Source organism: Ictalurus punctatus, chromosome 22 (assembly GCF_001660625.3).
Source record: "Ictalurus punctatus breed USDA103 chromosome 22, Coco_2.0, whole genome shotgun sequence".
Classification (NCBI taxonomy): domain Eukaryota; kingdom Metazoa; phylum Chordata; class Actinopteri; order Siluriformes; family Ictaluridae; genus Ictalurus; species Ictalurus punctatus.
This window is the reverse complement of record NC_030437.2, coordinates 6,547,865-6,565,902: the sequence shown is the minus strand read 5'-3', so window position 1 is coordinate 6,565,902 and position 18,038 is coordinate 6,547,865. Positions and strand designations below refer to the sequence as shown.

At 41.4% G+C, this 18,038-nt stretch overlaps 1 protein-coding gene across 1 annotated transcript; it reads right to left on the bottom strand.

Annotated features, from left to right (window-relative positions):
• Positions 1-1,107: 1,107 nt before the first annotated feature.
• cdk7 (cyclin-dependent kinase 7) lies at positions 1,108-17,678 on the bottom strand. The gene is given in 12 exon segments (NM_001201282.1): positions 1,108-1,334; positions 2,114-2,258; positions 3,353-3,502; positions 4,027-4,113; positions 5,059-5,158; positions 5,312-5,430; positions 8,340-8,450; positions 9,171-9,239; positions 10,686-10,753; positions 10,857-10,890; positions 15,358-15,417; positions 17,574-17,678. Coding segments are annotated over 12 exon segments (1,038 nt in total). The 5' UTR covers positions 17,640-17,678; the 3' UTR covers positions 1,108-1,305.
• Between the last annotated feature and the right edge of the window lie 360 nt (positions 17,679-18,038).

Genomic DNA, 18,038 nt, shown 5'->3' with positions numbered 1-18,038 from the left:
TGATGTTAGACATTACCGCCTGCGCCCTGTGTTTCCTCAGGGTACTCCGGTCCCCCCCCCCCAGTCTAAAGGCATGTGTTGTAGGCTGATTGGCATCTCTAAATTGTCCAGAGTGTGTGAATGGTTGTGTGAATGTGTGTGCGATTGTGACCTGCGATGGATTGGCACCTCGTCCAGGGTGTTCCCCGCCCTGTCTCCTGAGTCCGAGTGGTACAGGAAATGGATGGATGGATTTTAGACATTCATGTCGAAGGACGGACATGTCTTTTGGTGGCTCAGAAGTTCCCAGGCCACTGATCTGAAGGTTGAGTGTTCAAATCTTTGGAATCTTTGCAACGTCATTAACCCTCAACTGCTCAGCTCAACTGAATGTAATTTTGGAAAAACATCTCAAATAAATAAATAACCAACAATAGTCAAGCCTAATTTTCCCTGGAACACAGTAGGCATCTTCCATCCATTTTCTATACTGCTTATCCTACAGGGTCATGGAGAACCTATCCCAGGGAGCATCGGGCACAAGGCGGGGTACACCCTGGACAGGGTGCCAATCCATCGCAGGGCACAATCACATACACACTCACACACCCATTCATACACTACAGACACTTTGTCCATGCCAATTAGCCTACCAAGCAGCCTACCATCAGCCTTCCTCTTTGGAGGAAACCCAGACGAAACCCCCACAGCACGGGGTGACCATGCATACATAGGGGTGTGGCGGGAATCAAACCTCGGTGTGAGCGAATGTGCTAACCACTAAGCCACCATGCGCCCCCTAGTCTCCGTCATGTGAGATGCAAAAGACAAATCACAATTGTCTGTATATGAAATCTCATATCTGCAGAAAAAAGAAAAAAAAAAAAAAACACTTCCCTTAAGTCATAGTAACAAGAACATTTCACATAATGACCACTTTGTATCTCAAAATAATACACCGTTCAAGACAACGAGAAAGTTTCTTGAAAGCTATGACAGAAGCCCCTGAATTAAAGGACCAGTTGAAGGATATTTAAAAATCCGATCTTTGAGCTGATCTTCGAGTCTAAATGAATAACACTTGTGCTATCCAACTTTGATATTCAATCAATACACAAAGTCAGCATGTTATCCCCATAATTTAATTACATACTACATGTATAAAAATAACTGAAAAAAAAATATGATCATTTGAATCAACATAAATATGCCCGTTCCAGCAGTCACAGTTGGCTGACCAATGTACTGTTTATTAGTGGATGTCTGCCGCAGCAGCGCTTCAGCACTATGGCTCAAAACCAGGCAAGAGTCTCCAAACCACATCACCTAAAACACCAACTTCTTCTTCAGGGTGCCTAAAGAATAAATAAGAAAAAAAATCAGTCAGTCTTTGTCCAAGCTACCATTTGCGAAGTTCTAAATATGACTTGGACATTGGACTTACAAGCTCTACAAGGTAAACGTCTCCTTATAGAAACCTTCACTGTGTCAATTATTACACGTTTTTCTTTATTAAATAACAAAATCTGTTTATTTTTAGTCTTAGCAGTCCGTACAGGATGTGGCAGAGTTTTTTGTGATTGAAAAAAGCTGCAGCAAAATCAAGCATTTTTGGTCGTAACAAAGTTTGCGATGTAACTTGTAGAGTTTTTTGTTCTGCACGGTCTTTCGCAGTGGTGTTTGTTGCTAAATGAGACCTTTTAGCTGTGCTCATGTTCGACGCACGTGAACCATAGAGAACTTTGACTTAATGTGTGTTGTGAGGAGTTCACATCACACTTGGCCAAAATCTGCAGTAATTTAGAAAACTTGCCAGCTCTGCTGAACATTGCGGCGTTTGTTTGATTTTGCATTCATTTCTGCAAGCATAAAATCACGAAATCCTGGAAGGACTGTCTTAGATTATGTTGCGCGTCAGCCATATTGTTCCTGTAGAAAATCGCTCGACTCATTCTGACCAATCAGATTTGAGAATTCCACAGAGCTGGGACACTATTTTGTGTTTCTTATAGCTACACGTGCTACCCGACAATAAAAACACACGGCGTTCTAAAGCTACTTTAATCCTTACATTCACATGCAGATAAATATTTATACCAACACAAACCTTTTAAGAAACTGCATGCGTTCTCACCTTGTTCGATAACGTCACGTTTTCTTTTAATGCCAATGGCGAGATTTTCTTTTTCTTTTAGAGCTTCCGCTGAACAGTTTGGCCGGGGAAGCTGAGGGCCTGGGGTGGGCGCTGGTTTCTGGCTGAAATATTGCATCTTCAATGCCTAGAATACACATTTAGAAAAACTGTGTGAATGCTGGGTAAAGACACGTGCTTTATTCTCAATTCACCAACCACCTTTTGTTGTACAAAAGGACCTGAAAAGTTCATGAGCCACATTTATAAACGGCACACACACACACACACACGTGTCACTATTCATGTAGAGACTTGTGAAAGGTGTGTAAAAGCAAATCCACTGCATAATGATGTGGGATACAGTAAACGGATTCCCTTTTTAATTCTGGAGTCTCTTCATTCCTCCAGGGAAAGAGTGCGCTCTGGTGTGAACTCATCCCCCATCACTGACACTTTCACTCGGTGTGAGTAGTAATCGGCTTCTTCCCTTCACACAAATACAATTTTTTCTTATAGTTGACATCCTTAAACTTTTTTTTTTTTTTTTCCTCTCTCACCATCTTCACACAGTGAATATTTCATGTTGCATATAAACATTAATTGTGAGTGGTTCGTTCACTATTTTTAAACAGCTCGCAGCACTAATTTGTTAGATTAATAAGCTCATTTGTGATTTATAAAAAGTGAATCCGTACGGAGGAGCGTGTATTCATCGTTTTACAAATTAGACGCCATGTTCACAATACATCTCGAAGAGGAATTCTACCAAGTGGCGCTAACGGTTTCTACACAAAACTACTGAAAAGAATTGTTCCCGTTACTACAAGTGATGGCATGTTTTCGGACTTAAAAGAAGTGAAAAAGTATCACTGAGAAAGAAAAATAAAGAAAAAGCAAAAGGCTACTTAAGTACGTGTTGGGCTTATCGACATCTTAAACATGTGGCACGAAATCTCACAATCCCAATTCTCATCGCCTGCATTTTCCTCAACATTTTCTCTTACCCCCCTCTTTTTCTCGTTTCCTTAGAGCGTAGTATCTCAGTGTTTATGTTCTTGAGAAAGTGGGATTTAGCGATCATGCATCCAAGCGGTTAAAGTCGTGTAGTGCGAACGGGTCGGCGAGTCTGAGATTTTCAAAGTCATGTAGTGTGCACTGTTATGTAGATGAGGTAACTGGACACTAGAAATGATCATTTAGAGCTTAATCTGAGACAATGAAAACGGATGTCCCGGTTACCTTTGTGGCTGTGAGGCGGGTGCAGGGGTTGAAAGTAAACAGGCCCTTCAGGAGCTCCAGAAGGTCATCGCTTGCCGCACTGAAAATGTGCTCCAGAGGTGTGCCGGGAAACAGTTTAAATGAGACGTAATCTGGGAGACTGGTCATCCCCTTAGAACAAACCAACATGGTCAAGAAGTTAAGTCTATGTTTGATATTTGTTAATGAAATCAATTTTTAGGAGAAAAATACACTATATGGCCAAAAGTTTGTGACTGTCACACCCATGTGTGCTTTCACAAGCGTCACTCTTCTGGTAAGGCCGTCCACTAAATTTTGGAGTGTGACTGTGGGGATTTGCTCATTCTCCCACAAACCATTAGTGAGATCGGGCACGGACATGGGGCGAGGAATCCTGATCCCGAAGACCACTCGAGTTTTTCCACTCCGACTTTGACAAACCATGCCTTCATGGAGCTCGCTTTGTGTACAGGTGCACGGTCATGACGGAACAGGTTCGGGCCTCTTAACTCGAGTGATCTTAATCCTACAGCATACAAAAGACATTCAATACAATTGTGTGCTTCTAACTTTGTGGCAACCGTTTGGGGAGGACCCACATATGGGTGTGATGGGCAGGTGTCCACAAACGTTTGATCATACAGTGTAGCGCAGTGATGTCTAAGTGCATTTACAGGCCAAGTCTCTTCTGTTGGAGTCCCCAGCGCTTCAAATATCTTTGTCAGCTGATCCAGGTCAGAATCTCCAGCCAGAAAGGGAACCTTACAAAAGATAAAAGATCAAATGAATACACGGAATAAATCACCTGTTGAGCACATCTGTTTGGATCTGTATACACACACACACACACACACACACACACACACACACACGCGCGGCATAAACAGCACAATCAAATAAGTTGTATAATTTACTTATCTTTATTTCTTGCATGCTAGAAATTAATTACCTTAAGTTGCAAAACACCTCACCACCCATGTCTGAACGATTTTTACATTTCTTGTTTTGTGCCATAATGCAGCATTCACGAGAATGTGCAAACTAAAATTTTCATTGTACAACCAAAGTTCTTGAATCTTGTTGAATATTGAATTGTGTAAATAATATATAAATATATTATAAATAATAAAAATAAAAAACATTCGTTATTTAAAAGCTCTGCCTATTTCCTTTTAGTCACCGTACTCAGAAACCTCATGCTGTGACCCTTCATCCTACAAGGCTGTTCAGACTGAATGGAAGCATTAAAACGTGCTTTTACAGCGCATTTCGGTAATTACTCACTAAATCCCATCAGGATTCAATTAACACACTTCTCTTCAAAAATTATTCAATTATTAGAAGTTGGTCCAGATGTAATTATATAATCATTATAGAAAATACAGCCTATAAAGTAAGCATTCATCATGCTAAAACATGATATGTTGTAATTTTGGTTTCCATGACAATATCACAACTTTACAGTTTCAGTATAATTATGTTATTCTTTATGCCAACTATAAATTCTATTTAAAACTAAAATGTATATATACAGTGGCCACTGTATGTGAACACTGAGGTGGAACATGTATTATAGGTGAACCTGGGTAGGTTTAATACTTGTATATCTAGCATACGTGAGAACACCCATCACTAATATTTGTGATGAGCCACATGGGTAAGGCACATAAGAACAAGAACGTCCATAAACCCCCCCTGAGACTTACTCGGAGTAGGAGTTCTGCAAGGATGCAGCCCACTGCCCACATGTCCACACCAACCCCATACATCCTGGCCCCGAAGAGCAGCTCTGGAGAACGGTACCATCTGAAACAAGATTTGAACGTGATTCTATTTAACTTTACTGGCAGTATAGGTATAGTTTAATTAAAACGTGTCAATGTAAAAGTAAAGACGGGTCTATTCATAAAATAACTAAAGAAATGTTTTAGTTAATTTGGTCAAACCTGAAGTGTATACCTGGTCACGACTTGATGTGTATAAACTCTGTTAGGACTTCCAAAGGCTTTTGCCAATCCAAAATCAGCAAGTTTCAGCACCCCGGATTCATCCAGTAGTAAATTATTTGGCTTCAAATCCTGGAAGAGCAGACAGGAACAGTTACAGAAGCGGCTCATTTTAAAGTGGATGGTATAAATGGGAGGGCGTGACAGAAAACTGACAGTGTGTGTTGTAACAGGACAATAATCAATGAGGGGTGGTGCGATATGGCCCAACATGAAGCAGAGCGAGTTATCACCCTGAAGTTGATTACTATTTTCCAAAGTGTTTGTTTTATTACTCTTATACTATTGCAGCTTTCCCATGATTACAAAACATTTTTTTAAAGAAATGACGTCATACATTTGATCCAATTATATAGTTACGTCTGGCATTGTGGAAAGTCTGCAAAACAAGTTAGTCCATGTCATTCCCTCACAGGCCTCTCGTTTTCTCTCGAAGTTAATGAGGAAAAAAGCAGCTTGTTACTAAGAGAAACCACAAAGCGCAAGGTCCTCTCTTCTCAAGACTTTCTGCCGGTGGGAACTTCAGTGGAACAGCTTTATCTCTGACCTTCACAAATGTGACACTGGAGATAGGGCTGCACAATTAATCGAATATCTATCGCGATTACGATTTTGACTGCCCACAATTAAATGAACATGATCGACTGTGATACTGACATTTAAAGTTCGTCCTCCGCTCATTGAAAACTCCGCTGCAGATCAAATCAAGCGCTTCCTACACTTACAGCCAATCAACATACAACGGCGCAGGGATGACATCATTTTGTAACGCCAAAACCCCGAAACGGTGTTAGCAATTTAGCCCTCGAGCTCCCAGCGTCGCTGCATGCTCCAGCGCTTTGCGCAAGGGGACATCACGACACTAGCATGATGCTAAATGGCACGACAGAGGTTGTCGGGAACATTAAACGTCATCACGCGGAACGGGAAAAAACTTTGCAGATAAACTCAGGGCTCTACAGTGCGACCATTTCACTCGCATTTGTGACTGAAAAGTATTTTGTGCGACTGTGAATAAATATTTATTCGCACTGGTGCGAGTGACCTGTTCGGAGTTGTATAATACAATCAGAATAAAAACTACAGGAAGTCCAAAATGCATCAACACTGTGCAACGGTTACTTCCACACTGCTTTTCATCTCCTCAGTCAACCGAACAAGTGTGGAAATACTGCAAAGAAGCCATTATGATGACGAGTAACACTGTACATCATCTGCTTCAACTTCCTAATCTCACAACCGCCATCTTTTATTGATCCCGCAAAATGACCTGAACTTTCACCTGCTCGTATAGACACAGCGGCTTCGCGCGGAGTAAATTAATAATAATGCTAATGCTACAAGGTGGGTTTAATTCAAACTTCTTTATTAAATAAATCCTCACCTATCATAATCAAGAGTAGCAACTGTTCGGTCTGTAAACATACAGAACACTGCCGCTCTCCTTCACTAACTCTAATTCACTTCATTTAAACTCATGGTTGCCAGATATCACTAGAAAAGTCACATAAATTTCCATGATTTGATTTTCCCCCCAAAACATAACATTATCAACAGACGTGGACACTGTACTGGGGGAACCCATCTAAAAGGAAAAACTGATAAACAAAAATAAAACTACTAAAATGTAAAAACAGAAAATGTGCTTAGTTATAAATAAATCATTTAATATAAAAAAATAGATATTATAATAACTTCATAAAATATAAATAAAATGAGAAATGAAATAATGTTTAATTACTATGGGTTGCATTTAATATCAATTTGACATTAAGCTTAGTTCGCTATTTCATTAGAAGGCGATTAGCCTTTTTCCTAATATGGATCATTTTTGTGTTAGTCTACTTTTAATTAGGACTCTTTATTGCTTTTTAAGATATTTAAAAATAAATATTTTATGCTTGTTTATTTATCAATTAACCAACAGTATTTCTCATTGCTATTATTTTAACTTAATTAACAGTGACCACGAGCAGAGAGCTTACATTTAACTGTTTATGATAGACTTCCTGATTAAAGTTTTAACAAAAAAAGATTGGTATCTGGATCGGTTTTGGTCGTAAAAATCCTGATTGGTGCATCCCTAATGAACACCATTGAACTAAAGCGCTTAGCATCTGACGAGTAAATGAACTCATCCAATCACATCCTATATGAGATTATTCAGATATATAAACAATATACACAGAGCGGTTCAAGAACTGACTCCAGCCCAGAACCATGACAGCGGAAAATGTCTAATAGTGTAGCTTTAAATTCTGTCAAAGAGCTGTAATTGACCAGGTCAAGTTTTCTCATGCCTACTTGTGTGTTATATTGTGGCATGAGAAAACTTAATAATTGTGAAAGTGCAATAAAAATATGTTGTCACTAAAATTAATAATTAATAAAATTAATTAATAATTGTGATGAATAATCGAGATCTCAATATTGATCAAAATAATCGGGATTATCATTTTGGCCATAATCCTGCAGCCCTAACTGGAGACGCCAAAAACGTTATCTAAACGATTCCAAGCTTCACCACATCCATAAGGAATAACACACTACAGACTGTGCTGTTATATAAAAACATTAATATATAAATAAATAAATAAATAACTATGCATGAGCGGTTACTATGGAAACAATAGCGTATTAGAACGAGTGCAGTAATAATATTGTTCCTGTTACAGCCAGAACTACCCGTGTTGTTATACGACAATAATGCACACATTCTGACCAATCCGAATTGAGCGTTCAAACATGTGGTAAAAGATTTTATGTGCTTATATACCATCGGTTTTTTTTGGGTTTTTTTTTGATTAGTCTTGGTCTTTTATTAGTCCACCATACGAGCTCCTTGTATAGAATGAACAACACCGACGCTACTGTTGGAGCTGCCGTTGTAGAAAAGGAATCACCACCACCTGACCAATCAGATTTGAGAATTCGACATGGAAATGGTGTATAACTAAGTTTTAATAAACTTATATGCCGACCCTGTGTAGGATCCAGTGATGGTGCAAGTACTCCAGACCCTGCAGTGTCATCAGGATGTAGGCTTTAATGTTGGCTGGAGTCAGTACAAGACTCGTGTCCTTTATGATAACCTGAAACAGAAAAGCTCCATTAGAAAGATCTAAAAATGTTCTCCATTATGAATAAGTATCACACAGTAAAAGGAAAACGTTTTCAAAGACTTGGATGTTACGTGGTAACTTTATGATTAGTAACCATTATATCTCATTTCATTTGTTTAAAAAAACAAACAAAAAAAACACCCCAAAGTGTCAGGGAGGCAAAACATTGTGAACAGTGTACTGATACTGTGAAATTCTAAGATTTATTTGTCTACAAATAAAATAAGACACTACCTGTAATAAACATTCATGAAAGTAGCCACAATAACAACAATGTAAAACCAAACCATCACTTCCATAAATACAGAGATCTACCAGCTGGAAAGTAACCTATATAATAAAAATAACCTTCCCTTTGCAGACATAATAAGCCCTCCCTAAACAAAAAGTGGCCAAATTAATGTCGTCCTAACCCTGTTTTACTATGAAGAACTGGATAAAAATAAACGTTATATTTTGCAATCACGGCACGTGTCTGCTTTTAGAATATGTCCTCTAGATGAAGGTGGCTACATTGATCTGCCTTTCCTGCACTCTGCTTTTGCTTGCTGCTGCTAAAATCCAATTAGGACTCAGACTGAAATCTGAGAGAGCCACTTTCTTATAATATGATTATAGTAGACCAAGAGCTGCCTAAGAAGTTGGCATACAAAGGGATATTGGCTGGAAAAAAAAACATCTATTGCTTACCTCAAGGTCAGTCTCCATGTAGTCAAACACGAGGCTAACGTTGGATTTGTGTCCGAACGCATCGAGGAGCTGCAGAGATGCGGAGAGATTATGAGGCTTTATAGTGTGATACATACTGTACGAAACGACATCATCAAATACCCAGCAGCTTCGATATGACATATTTATACCACAGCTATAACACAGGTCTGGTGTTGATTTTCTATAACAGCACAGCTCTGACAATAATCCTGACTGTTGATGCGCCTAACGATCTTATTATTATTATTATTATTATTATTTCATTAGTAACAACTCATTCACAGGGACCGTGTATGAAGTTCCACATAATCGAATGAAACTTAAAACGTAATAATAATAATCATCTTTATTTTATAGAGCGCCTTTAAAAGCAGCTTCTCAAAGCGCTGTACACACAATAAGCAGTGCACAGAAAAAATACATTATAAAAATAATAAAAATAACAATAATAAAAGTAGACATCAGGAAGGTTAAAAGGAGTAAGTCTTAAGTTGAGCTTTAAGAACGCCAAAAGATCTGAGCTTCCCTAAGTTCGAGAGGAAGAGAGTTAAAAGCGAAGGAGCAGAGACAGAAGAAGCCGCGTCACCCATAGATTTTAAGCGTGTTTGTGGAACAGTTAACAGATTTACACCGTGAGGAGCGCAGGCTGAGATTTGGGGTGTAAGGAATTAATAAAGCAGATAAGTAATGAGGAGCCAAGCCATGTAATGCTTTGTAGTGCAAGGACTCCAGAGCAGGAGTAATATGACTGTATTTCCTGTTCCCAGTCAGGATCCTGGCGGCAGAGTTTTGCACATATTGCAGTTTATTGATTGTGGATTTAGAAACCGGTTAAAAGGGCATTCCAGTGATCTAGCCGAGTGACGACGAACGAGTTAATCAGCTTTTCAGCTACAGAGAAGTTTAGCACAGGGTGCAGTCTTGCTATATTTCTGAGGTGAAAAAAAAAGGATGCTTTAACGGTGCTCTGAACAAAAGAATCAAATGTAAGGCTGGTATTAAAAATGACCCCAAGGTTCTAGAACAGAGCCATCAACAAAACATATATAATCGTCTCGATTGGGAACCTTTGTTAGGAGACCTTTATGCAACTTTTATAGAATTTGACAAATTCAAAAAGACAAACGTGTCTTATTAATTTTGAGAGAGAGCGCGAGAGAGAGAAAAACACGAGAGGTTGTTAACTCTTTATTGCTGCTATAATGTAAGTGATAACAGGAACTAATCTGTCTTGCGGCACTTCAATAACATTAACTGTGGATGCTTGACACGTCGCTCGGTAATAAACTTAATTGCAATCGCTGTGTTATAAGACGTGATGAACGCTTTGGGACATGCTGTTATTGGAAAATAATCAGCTGAGGAGGGGTAACAGTAACTCTTCCTCTGTATCACACCACCAGGGCGTGGATCCTTGTCCTGGAACAGCAAGCCCTGTGGGGTTTTATTCCTTATAAAGTTTGTGTGTCACTGAATACTTATACAAGCACTTACTCCAATAATATTTGGATGACTCAGTTCCTGCAGCAGTTTGATTTCTCTCAGGGCTGTTCTGTTGATTCCTGAAAGGCCAGAATTGAGATTAAATTACAGGAGAAACAAAACTATGAGATTATTATTATTATTATTGGGAGCAGATCGTTTAGCTATGGTTTGTGCACAAACCATCTTTTGCCTCTGTTCTGTGTCCGACTTTAATCTGTTGGGAATAAAAAAAATAAATAAATCAATGATGTAACATTTTAAATAAATCTCTCGCCATCCCCATGGATTATTCCTTAGAATAATCACAAATTCTAGTACACACTTTGTATGCAACTTTACTTCGGGACAATATTCAAGGATTATTACTGAAAGCTTATTAGTCCTTGATTACCCACAGTCAAGACTTTTGCTATCAGTGATGTACAGAAGTGTGAAAATGTTTGCATACACTTACTCCAAAATGACAATTCTGACTAAACATGTAATGGAAGCAAAATGTTTTTGCACAAAAATCATCAAAGTGTGTATGTTAAAATATCACTAATACATCAATAGTGGAACAAATTTTTAGGGCTGTTTTTGATTTTCGTGACCCTCTCTGGTAGCTTCCCCCCCCCGAGTCAGATTTCTTCCACACTTTGTTTGTGATTTCCTTATGTTCCTTCAGAACTAGCGGATGTCCCATGCGATGGTTTACAAAGCCGTCACCTCTTGACTGTGACCCCCTCCGAAAGGACCCTGGAATATCACGTTCGTCCTCTTTCCCACTCTCATCTTGCCGAGTGGTTGAGGCTGTGGATTCAAAGACGCTAAAATAAAGAGCTCAAATCCTTTCTTTCTTGCTAATAAACCTACATTTCTTATTGTTAAATCAGCTCCAGCAAATGAGTGTGTCTTGACAGTGACGGCAAATACCGACTCGTTATTCTCTCACTCAACATTTGATTGTCGTTAGAATGGACGCACGGCCTATTGTTTGTACAGCAGTGTGGGCACTGCAGATACAGAATAACCAGAATTTCATAATTACAGATTATATTTTTTAAACTCCGGGCAAGATGGCAAGCTGTTAGTTATTCCAGGAACCTAAAGAGATGGATGATGGACATGTTCAGTGCCCTGGAGCAGCTTCGTCAAGCACTTGCATCATAATGCTAATAGTGAGGTGTGAAGTGCACAGCTCAGGCTATGGGAACACCACTGACTATTCGTGGTCCTTCCTCTGACGCAGCTGCAGAAGGACTGAAGTGAACCGCAGACACAACTGCCAGGACTGCGTATCGCGACCGATCTGGCGATTCAATTCAATTCTTATTTATATGGTTTGGATTCTATTCGATATCTATTAGTTATCAATATTTCATTTCAAATGTTAGTTTTGCAGACATGGAATCCATGTTTTAATAGAAATGCTGGTAACCGAAACACTCCTACTTAGCTAGATTACTGAAATACACATTTACTTTAACACACAATTATGTTGAATTACTTTTTACTTTTACTTTGAGCAACATTGGAACAAGAAATCATAAATACGTGCGCACAGTGCGCACAAGCTAAGCACGAACGCCACATTACTCTACAACAAATTCAAACACTGTAAAAGGTGCGACTGTGAAATCCACTAACAACCCGTTTAAGAATTAAAACCGTTTTCAAAATTCAAAGACACGAAAGACGGCGACTTTTTCAGCACGAGAATTAAAGCACGCGCATTAAGAATCGATTTCCCGACTCGATATCGTTTCTTTAAGATGAGGATCGATTCACATCGGAGAATGGATATTCTTTTTTTTTTTTTTTTTTACCCAGCCCTAACAACTGCTGAGACTATAAAAAGAAAAGGCATACTCCTTTGCTGGGTTGTTGCAGGAGGAACAGAAACAGGCAGAAGCCTCGGTATGCTGGAAGGGGAAGACTGAGCGCCGTTACTGCACTGGAACGTAGGCAGCAGGCCGGAGCCAAATAATGTAACAGCGCAAAGAACCTCAGAGGAGCTTAGTAAAACGGTCTCGCATACAGAGACCCAGCTTGATGAGCTTTCAGCGGCCGCTAACGTGAGCCTCACCTGGGTGGAAAATGCAGACGGGGTTTAATCCAGGATCGTAGCTCTGCAGTAACAGTGAATGCGCTACAGGCCAGTGTCAAGGCTGTACACGGGGTACAGTTCGCAGATTCACCATCTAACTGCAGAAATGCAGTCACTATTACAGAAACAGGCAATCGAGATAAGCACACAGGCTGCGTTATTTCCAGATAAAGAAGGGAGGTGAACGTGAGAGCACTGATCTCTGGGACTAGGCTTGTGCGAGACACCGTTTCCAACATTTTTGATTTAAGGCGAATAAAGGAGGCGTAATAATCTTACCAGCTGTGCACTCAGGAACTCAGGCATGAAAATCACAAAATCTCAGTTGGATGGTGGATTTTAAGTGATTCTGCAGAGATGCAGTAAACAGTTGTTTTTTTTTTTTTTTTTTAATGTAACGCCACATCTCGATGTAATCTTTCGAGAAATCGCTTGTCTAACGTCCACATGGCTGACGTTTTTCTCTGTCGATGCTGTTCACAGGAGAGGAGGAGCGCACCAGTGAAAAAGGGAAGAGCGAGCATATTGAATCAGCTTTTAATTATCATCACCATTAACATATTTATGCATAAGTGTTAGATTTTACACTTCGTTATAGGCCGATTTCATCTTTCTGGGTCAAGACTATTTTCTGCCAAAATATTTCGGGGACATCCCTAAGAGATCTAGTCAAACGATGCTAAATATATCCTTGTTTAATGTACACGTTCACGTGAATGAATTCAAAACATTCTCCTGTTATCACGACAGAAAGCAAGGGAGCCCATACAAGTTGCGAGCACTGGGGGAAGTGGGAAGGGCTCCCAGGAAGTGTCTGCGAATCATTGCTTTTTTTGGCCTATATTTAAGTGATAACTCCTACTAGAGCTACATTTCCTGCTCAGGGGAGCTTCTGTTGATCCGAGAGCTCTGGGGCCAGAGCGGGGCTAAACTTTCCGTCACTCTGGGGTACGTATTTTTTCCCCCGGTCATTTCCCTTCACGATGATGAGTCAGAAGAGAGTCAGTTTTACTTACACTAGTGGAATAAAAATAAGGATATCCTATCTCTGTGGCTCACAAACACCCTACCCCAAACTGCAGTTCCCATAACGCACCAGTGCACCTAACATTAACCCCTTACTCTCTTACACGAGCGTACTTTAACGTTTTTGCAGAGCAAAATAGTTGGAATGAACGTCGCTGGGTATCGCCGCAATGCAAGATCATGTAGAGGTGATGATATTTATATCGCACAAGTCTATCGAGGACTAAAAGTGCATCACTTGAGAGTCCGCGACTTCTGCTTAACTTGGCCGCGTGAAGCCGTGCAGCGCTTTGAAACATTTGTGAAGCGACGCAGAGCTCGGTGTTTACCTCCAGGTTTTACAGATTAAATGTTGCACCCCATGTGGCGAGTTTGAGAGATTCTCATCTTCAATAGAGAACAGGATCAGCACTCGAGTGCTTCTTACACTTAATCCTCAAGTACTGCATCAGCAATATATTTGCGTGCTGGACATTATTGAGGATACGCTCTGAGCGCTGATGAGATCATTGACTACGTTTACATGGACAGCAGTAATCTAATTATTGACCTTACTCTGAGTAAGACAATATTGTGATTAAGGTGTTTACATGAGTCACTTTTAGAATACTGCTTTCATCTTCCTGTTTTACATGTTATAGAACTTAATTAGATTAACAGCTCACGTCATTACGTCACCGCGCCACGCCTTCCGACGTCCCTCCAGAATTTCACGTATCAACATACAGTTCGTCTTCGTTATGGGACCGTGTACAGTTTTGGGTGTTTTTATTAAATTTTTTACGAACGCTTTAAGTGCAGTTAATTATTTGTCATGCTGTACGTGCAAATAGATGAATGCTTGAAGCCGTGGGCTGCGTCCCAAATCGCGTACTTACTGTCAATATAGTAGCCGAGATGCATGTATTTTTCCCCACTACAGGCATGTAGTCGGCAAGTATGCGGTTTGGGACGCAGCCGAACTCTCTTGTTCACTGTAAAACGGTTGAGCGCTGCCGTGTGTGATCGTGTCCTGTCGCAAAAAGCGGTGAAAACTCTCACACGACGTTCATAATGTGATTAAGGTGTGTACATGTCTGTAATACACGTCCATAATGCGACTAAACAGGAGTACTCCACACGTCTTAATTCGATTTGTGTTTACTTCGAGTGTGACTTTAATCAGATTAAGGTCATTAAAAATTGCTGTTTACATGCTAGTTTCTTAATAAGAGTGTCATCTTAATCGGGTTAATAGTGGATTATTGTTGTCCGTGTAAACGCACTGACTGATATACAGTCTTCAGGACGAAAACCACCCGGCTGTTCAGGAACAACACAAAAAGAACAAAAAGACTGCGTATGTAACCGTGGTTCTACAAGTGAGCGGATGATAGACAAGCGACCTTGGGGTCACAGTCACAAGGTGATGACTTTGCCATTAGTCTTGCATGAAAACTGTTTTGCATTGGGTCTTACCCAGACTGCTCACAGCAAACTGCCTGAGAGTTTATGCCTGATTGAGCTGTTCATGACTACAACGAGACTACAAGTAGACATCCGTTACGCCGTAGTTAATCTTCTTACCTTTTTAATCGCAACAATGGTATTTTTTGTTTTGTCTCTCGCCTTGTAAACCGTGGCAAACTGCAAAAGACACAGAACACCAGCAGCTGTAACGCAAAACACACTGACAGGAAACAAGCTAGTTTTGATCAATTGATTATTTATTACTATACAAATGGATTTAATCTAACCAGTGAAATAGTGACAAAAACAAACAAACAAACAAAAAAACCAACAACCCCCAAAACATATTCATTAGAGAAACCTCAGAATTTTTGAAGGTGATATTTATTTTATTCTAAATTGATGATCTTTACAGATAATCTCTCACTCAGCTTCTAACAACAATACTGACACACACATTTCTTTGATCAAACTCGAACGATTATTTGCTTTTATACCACGGTCTGTCCGAGTACTCTGGAAGGTGTGTGTTAAAATACGTGTGTGTACCGGGGGTAGGTTCAATCAGTTTTATTAATGCTCTAAATGAATGCGCTGTCTATAAACAACTGTAACCATAGTAACATACAGCTAAACTCACGGCTTCATTATTAATATGGATGCAGGTAATTCACACACGCACAATCTCTCTCTCTCTCTCATATAACTATTTACTGTAATTAATTAGAATAAATAATCTTATTTGCACTACTTTATCTCCGTGTATGATTTAAAGCAGAATTCTGGATCCAACGACCTGTATATAAAATAACTAATGAAAATTAACAGTTATATTTTGTCAACTTCTGTGCTGCAAAGATGAATGCCAGCTTTAACTCATCAATGCTGGAAAGTGACTGTGGTATAAGCGGGATAATCCACGGCTAAGTGTGTGTTACACCTCTCAACGCTTCACCCGTTCCCTCCCCGACGCTTCACCCGTTCCCTCACCAGTTCCCTCCCCGACGCTTCACCCGTTCCCTCCCGCGACGCTTCACCCGTTCCCTCACCTGTTCCCTCCCCGACGCTTCACCCGTTCCCTCACCAGTTCCCTCCCCGACGCTTCACCCGTTCCCTCACCCGTTCCCTCCCCGACGCTTCACCCGTTCCCTCCCCGACGCTTCACCCGTTCCCTCCCGCGACGCTTCACCCGTTCCCTCCCGCGACGCTTCACCCGTTCCCTCACCTGTTCCCTCCCGCGACGCTTCACCCGTTCCCTCACCTGTTCCCTCCCCGACGCTTCACCCGTTCCCTCCCCTGTTCCCTCCCCTGTTCCCTCCCCTGTTCCCTCCCGACGCTTCACCCGTTCCCTCCCCCAGTTCTCCCCCGACGCTTCACCCGTTCCCTCCCCCAGTTCTCCCCCGACGCTTCACCCGTTCCCTCCCCCAGTTCTCCCCCGACGCTTCACCCGTTCCCTCCCGTTCCCTCCCCGACGCTCCTCCCGTTCCCTCCCCGACGCTTCACCCGTTCCCTCCCCGTTCCCTCCCCGACGCTTCACCCGTTCCCTCCCCGTTCCCCCCCCGACGCATCACCCGTTCCCTCCCAGTTCTCCCCCCCGACGCATCACCCGTTCCCTCCCAGTTCTCCCCCCCGACGCATCACCCGTTCCCTCCGCGTTCCCTCCCAGTTCTCCCCCCCCCGACGCTGCACCCGTTCCCTCCCCGACGCTTCACCCGTTCCCTCCCAGTTCCCCCCCCCCGACGCATCACCCGTTCCCTCCCAGTTCTCCCCCCCGACGCATCACCCGTTCCCTCCGCGTTCCCTCCCAGTTCTCCCCCCCGACGCTGCACCCGTTCCCTCCCCGACGCTTCACCCGTTCCCTCCCAGTTCTCCCCCCCGACGCTGCACCCGTTCCCTCCCCGACGCTTCACCCGTTCCCTCCCCCAGTTCTCTCCCGACGCTTCACCCGTTCCCTCCCCTGTTCTCTCCCGACGCTTCACCCGTTCCTTCCCCTGTTCCCTCCCGACGCTTCACCCGTTCCTTCCCCTGTTCCCTCCCGACGCTTCACCCGTTCGCCCCTAACTTTTCCATCAGTCGGAAAGCTGTTGTTTTTGAACAAATGTCCTCAGGCTAAACTGCAGGACTAAATAAATGAGCAAAACGGATAAACGCATGAGTGATAACCCCAAAGAGCTGATCTCTGTAACTGTATCAGAAACCCGCGCGTGTGTTTATTATGTAGCTACACTGCTAAGCTAAAGACGTCTAATTTACCGAATTTCATTCCTACACATGCACGAGGGCCACTCTGGGAAGTAAATTAAGCACATAATCCTCCTAGCGATGTCATTTACCTGACCCTCTCCGAGAAAGTCCAGCTTTTCATATCGTTTAGCTCTGGACTTGACATCCAAAGCCATGTTTTCAGTTTCAAACGGTCCTTTGTTGAACACAGACCTGCTGCTGAGTTAAAGCTCTCCAAATACTTCCGGGTGAAACAAGAGTCCTTAGGAACGGTTTATTTGAGACGCAACACAAACAAAGGCACGTTCTGTGATTTTAAAGCTACATCCTAGAGTAGGATTATTAAAAATAAATGAAAACCGGATCATTATCGGTCCCAGTAGTAATCTTTGATATAACTATTTGATATAAATTAGAGTTACAAATGTCTAATATGAATTACAATGTGTTTCCTTTAATAAAGTACATTTCCTGTCAGCTTAGATTCACTTTAAAATGTATTAAACGGATTGCTAATATGGCAATCAAGCACTTTTAAAATGTCCTTAATAATAAAAACTCTCTCTTTTTTAAAA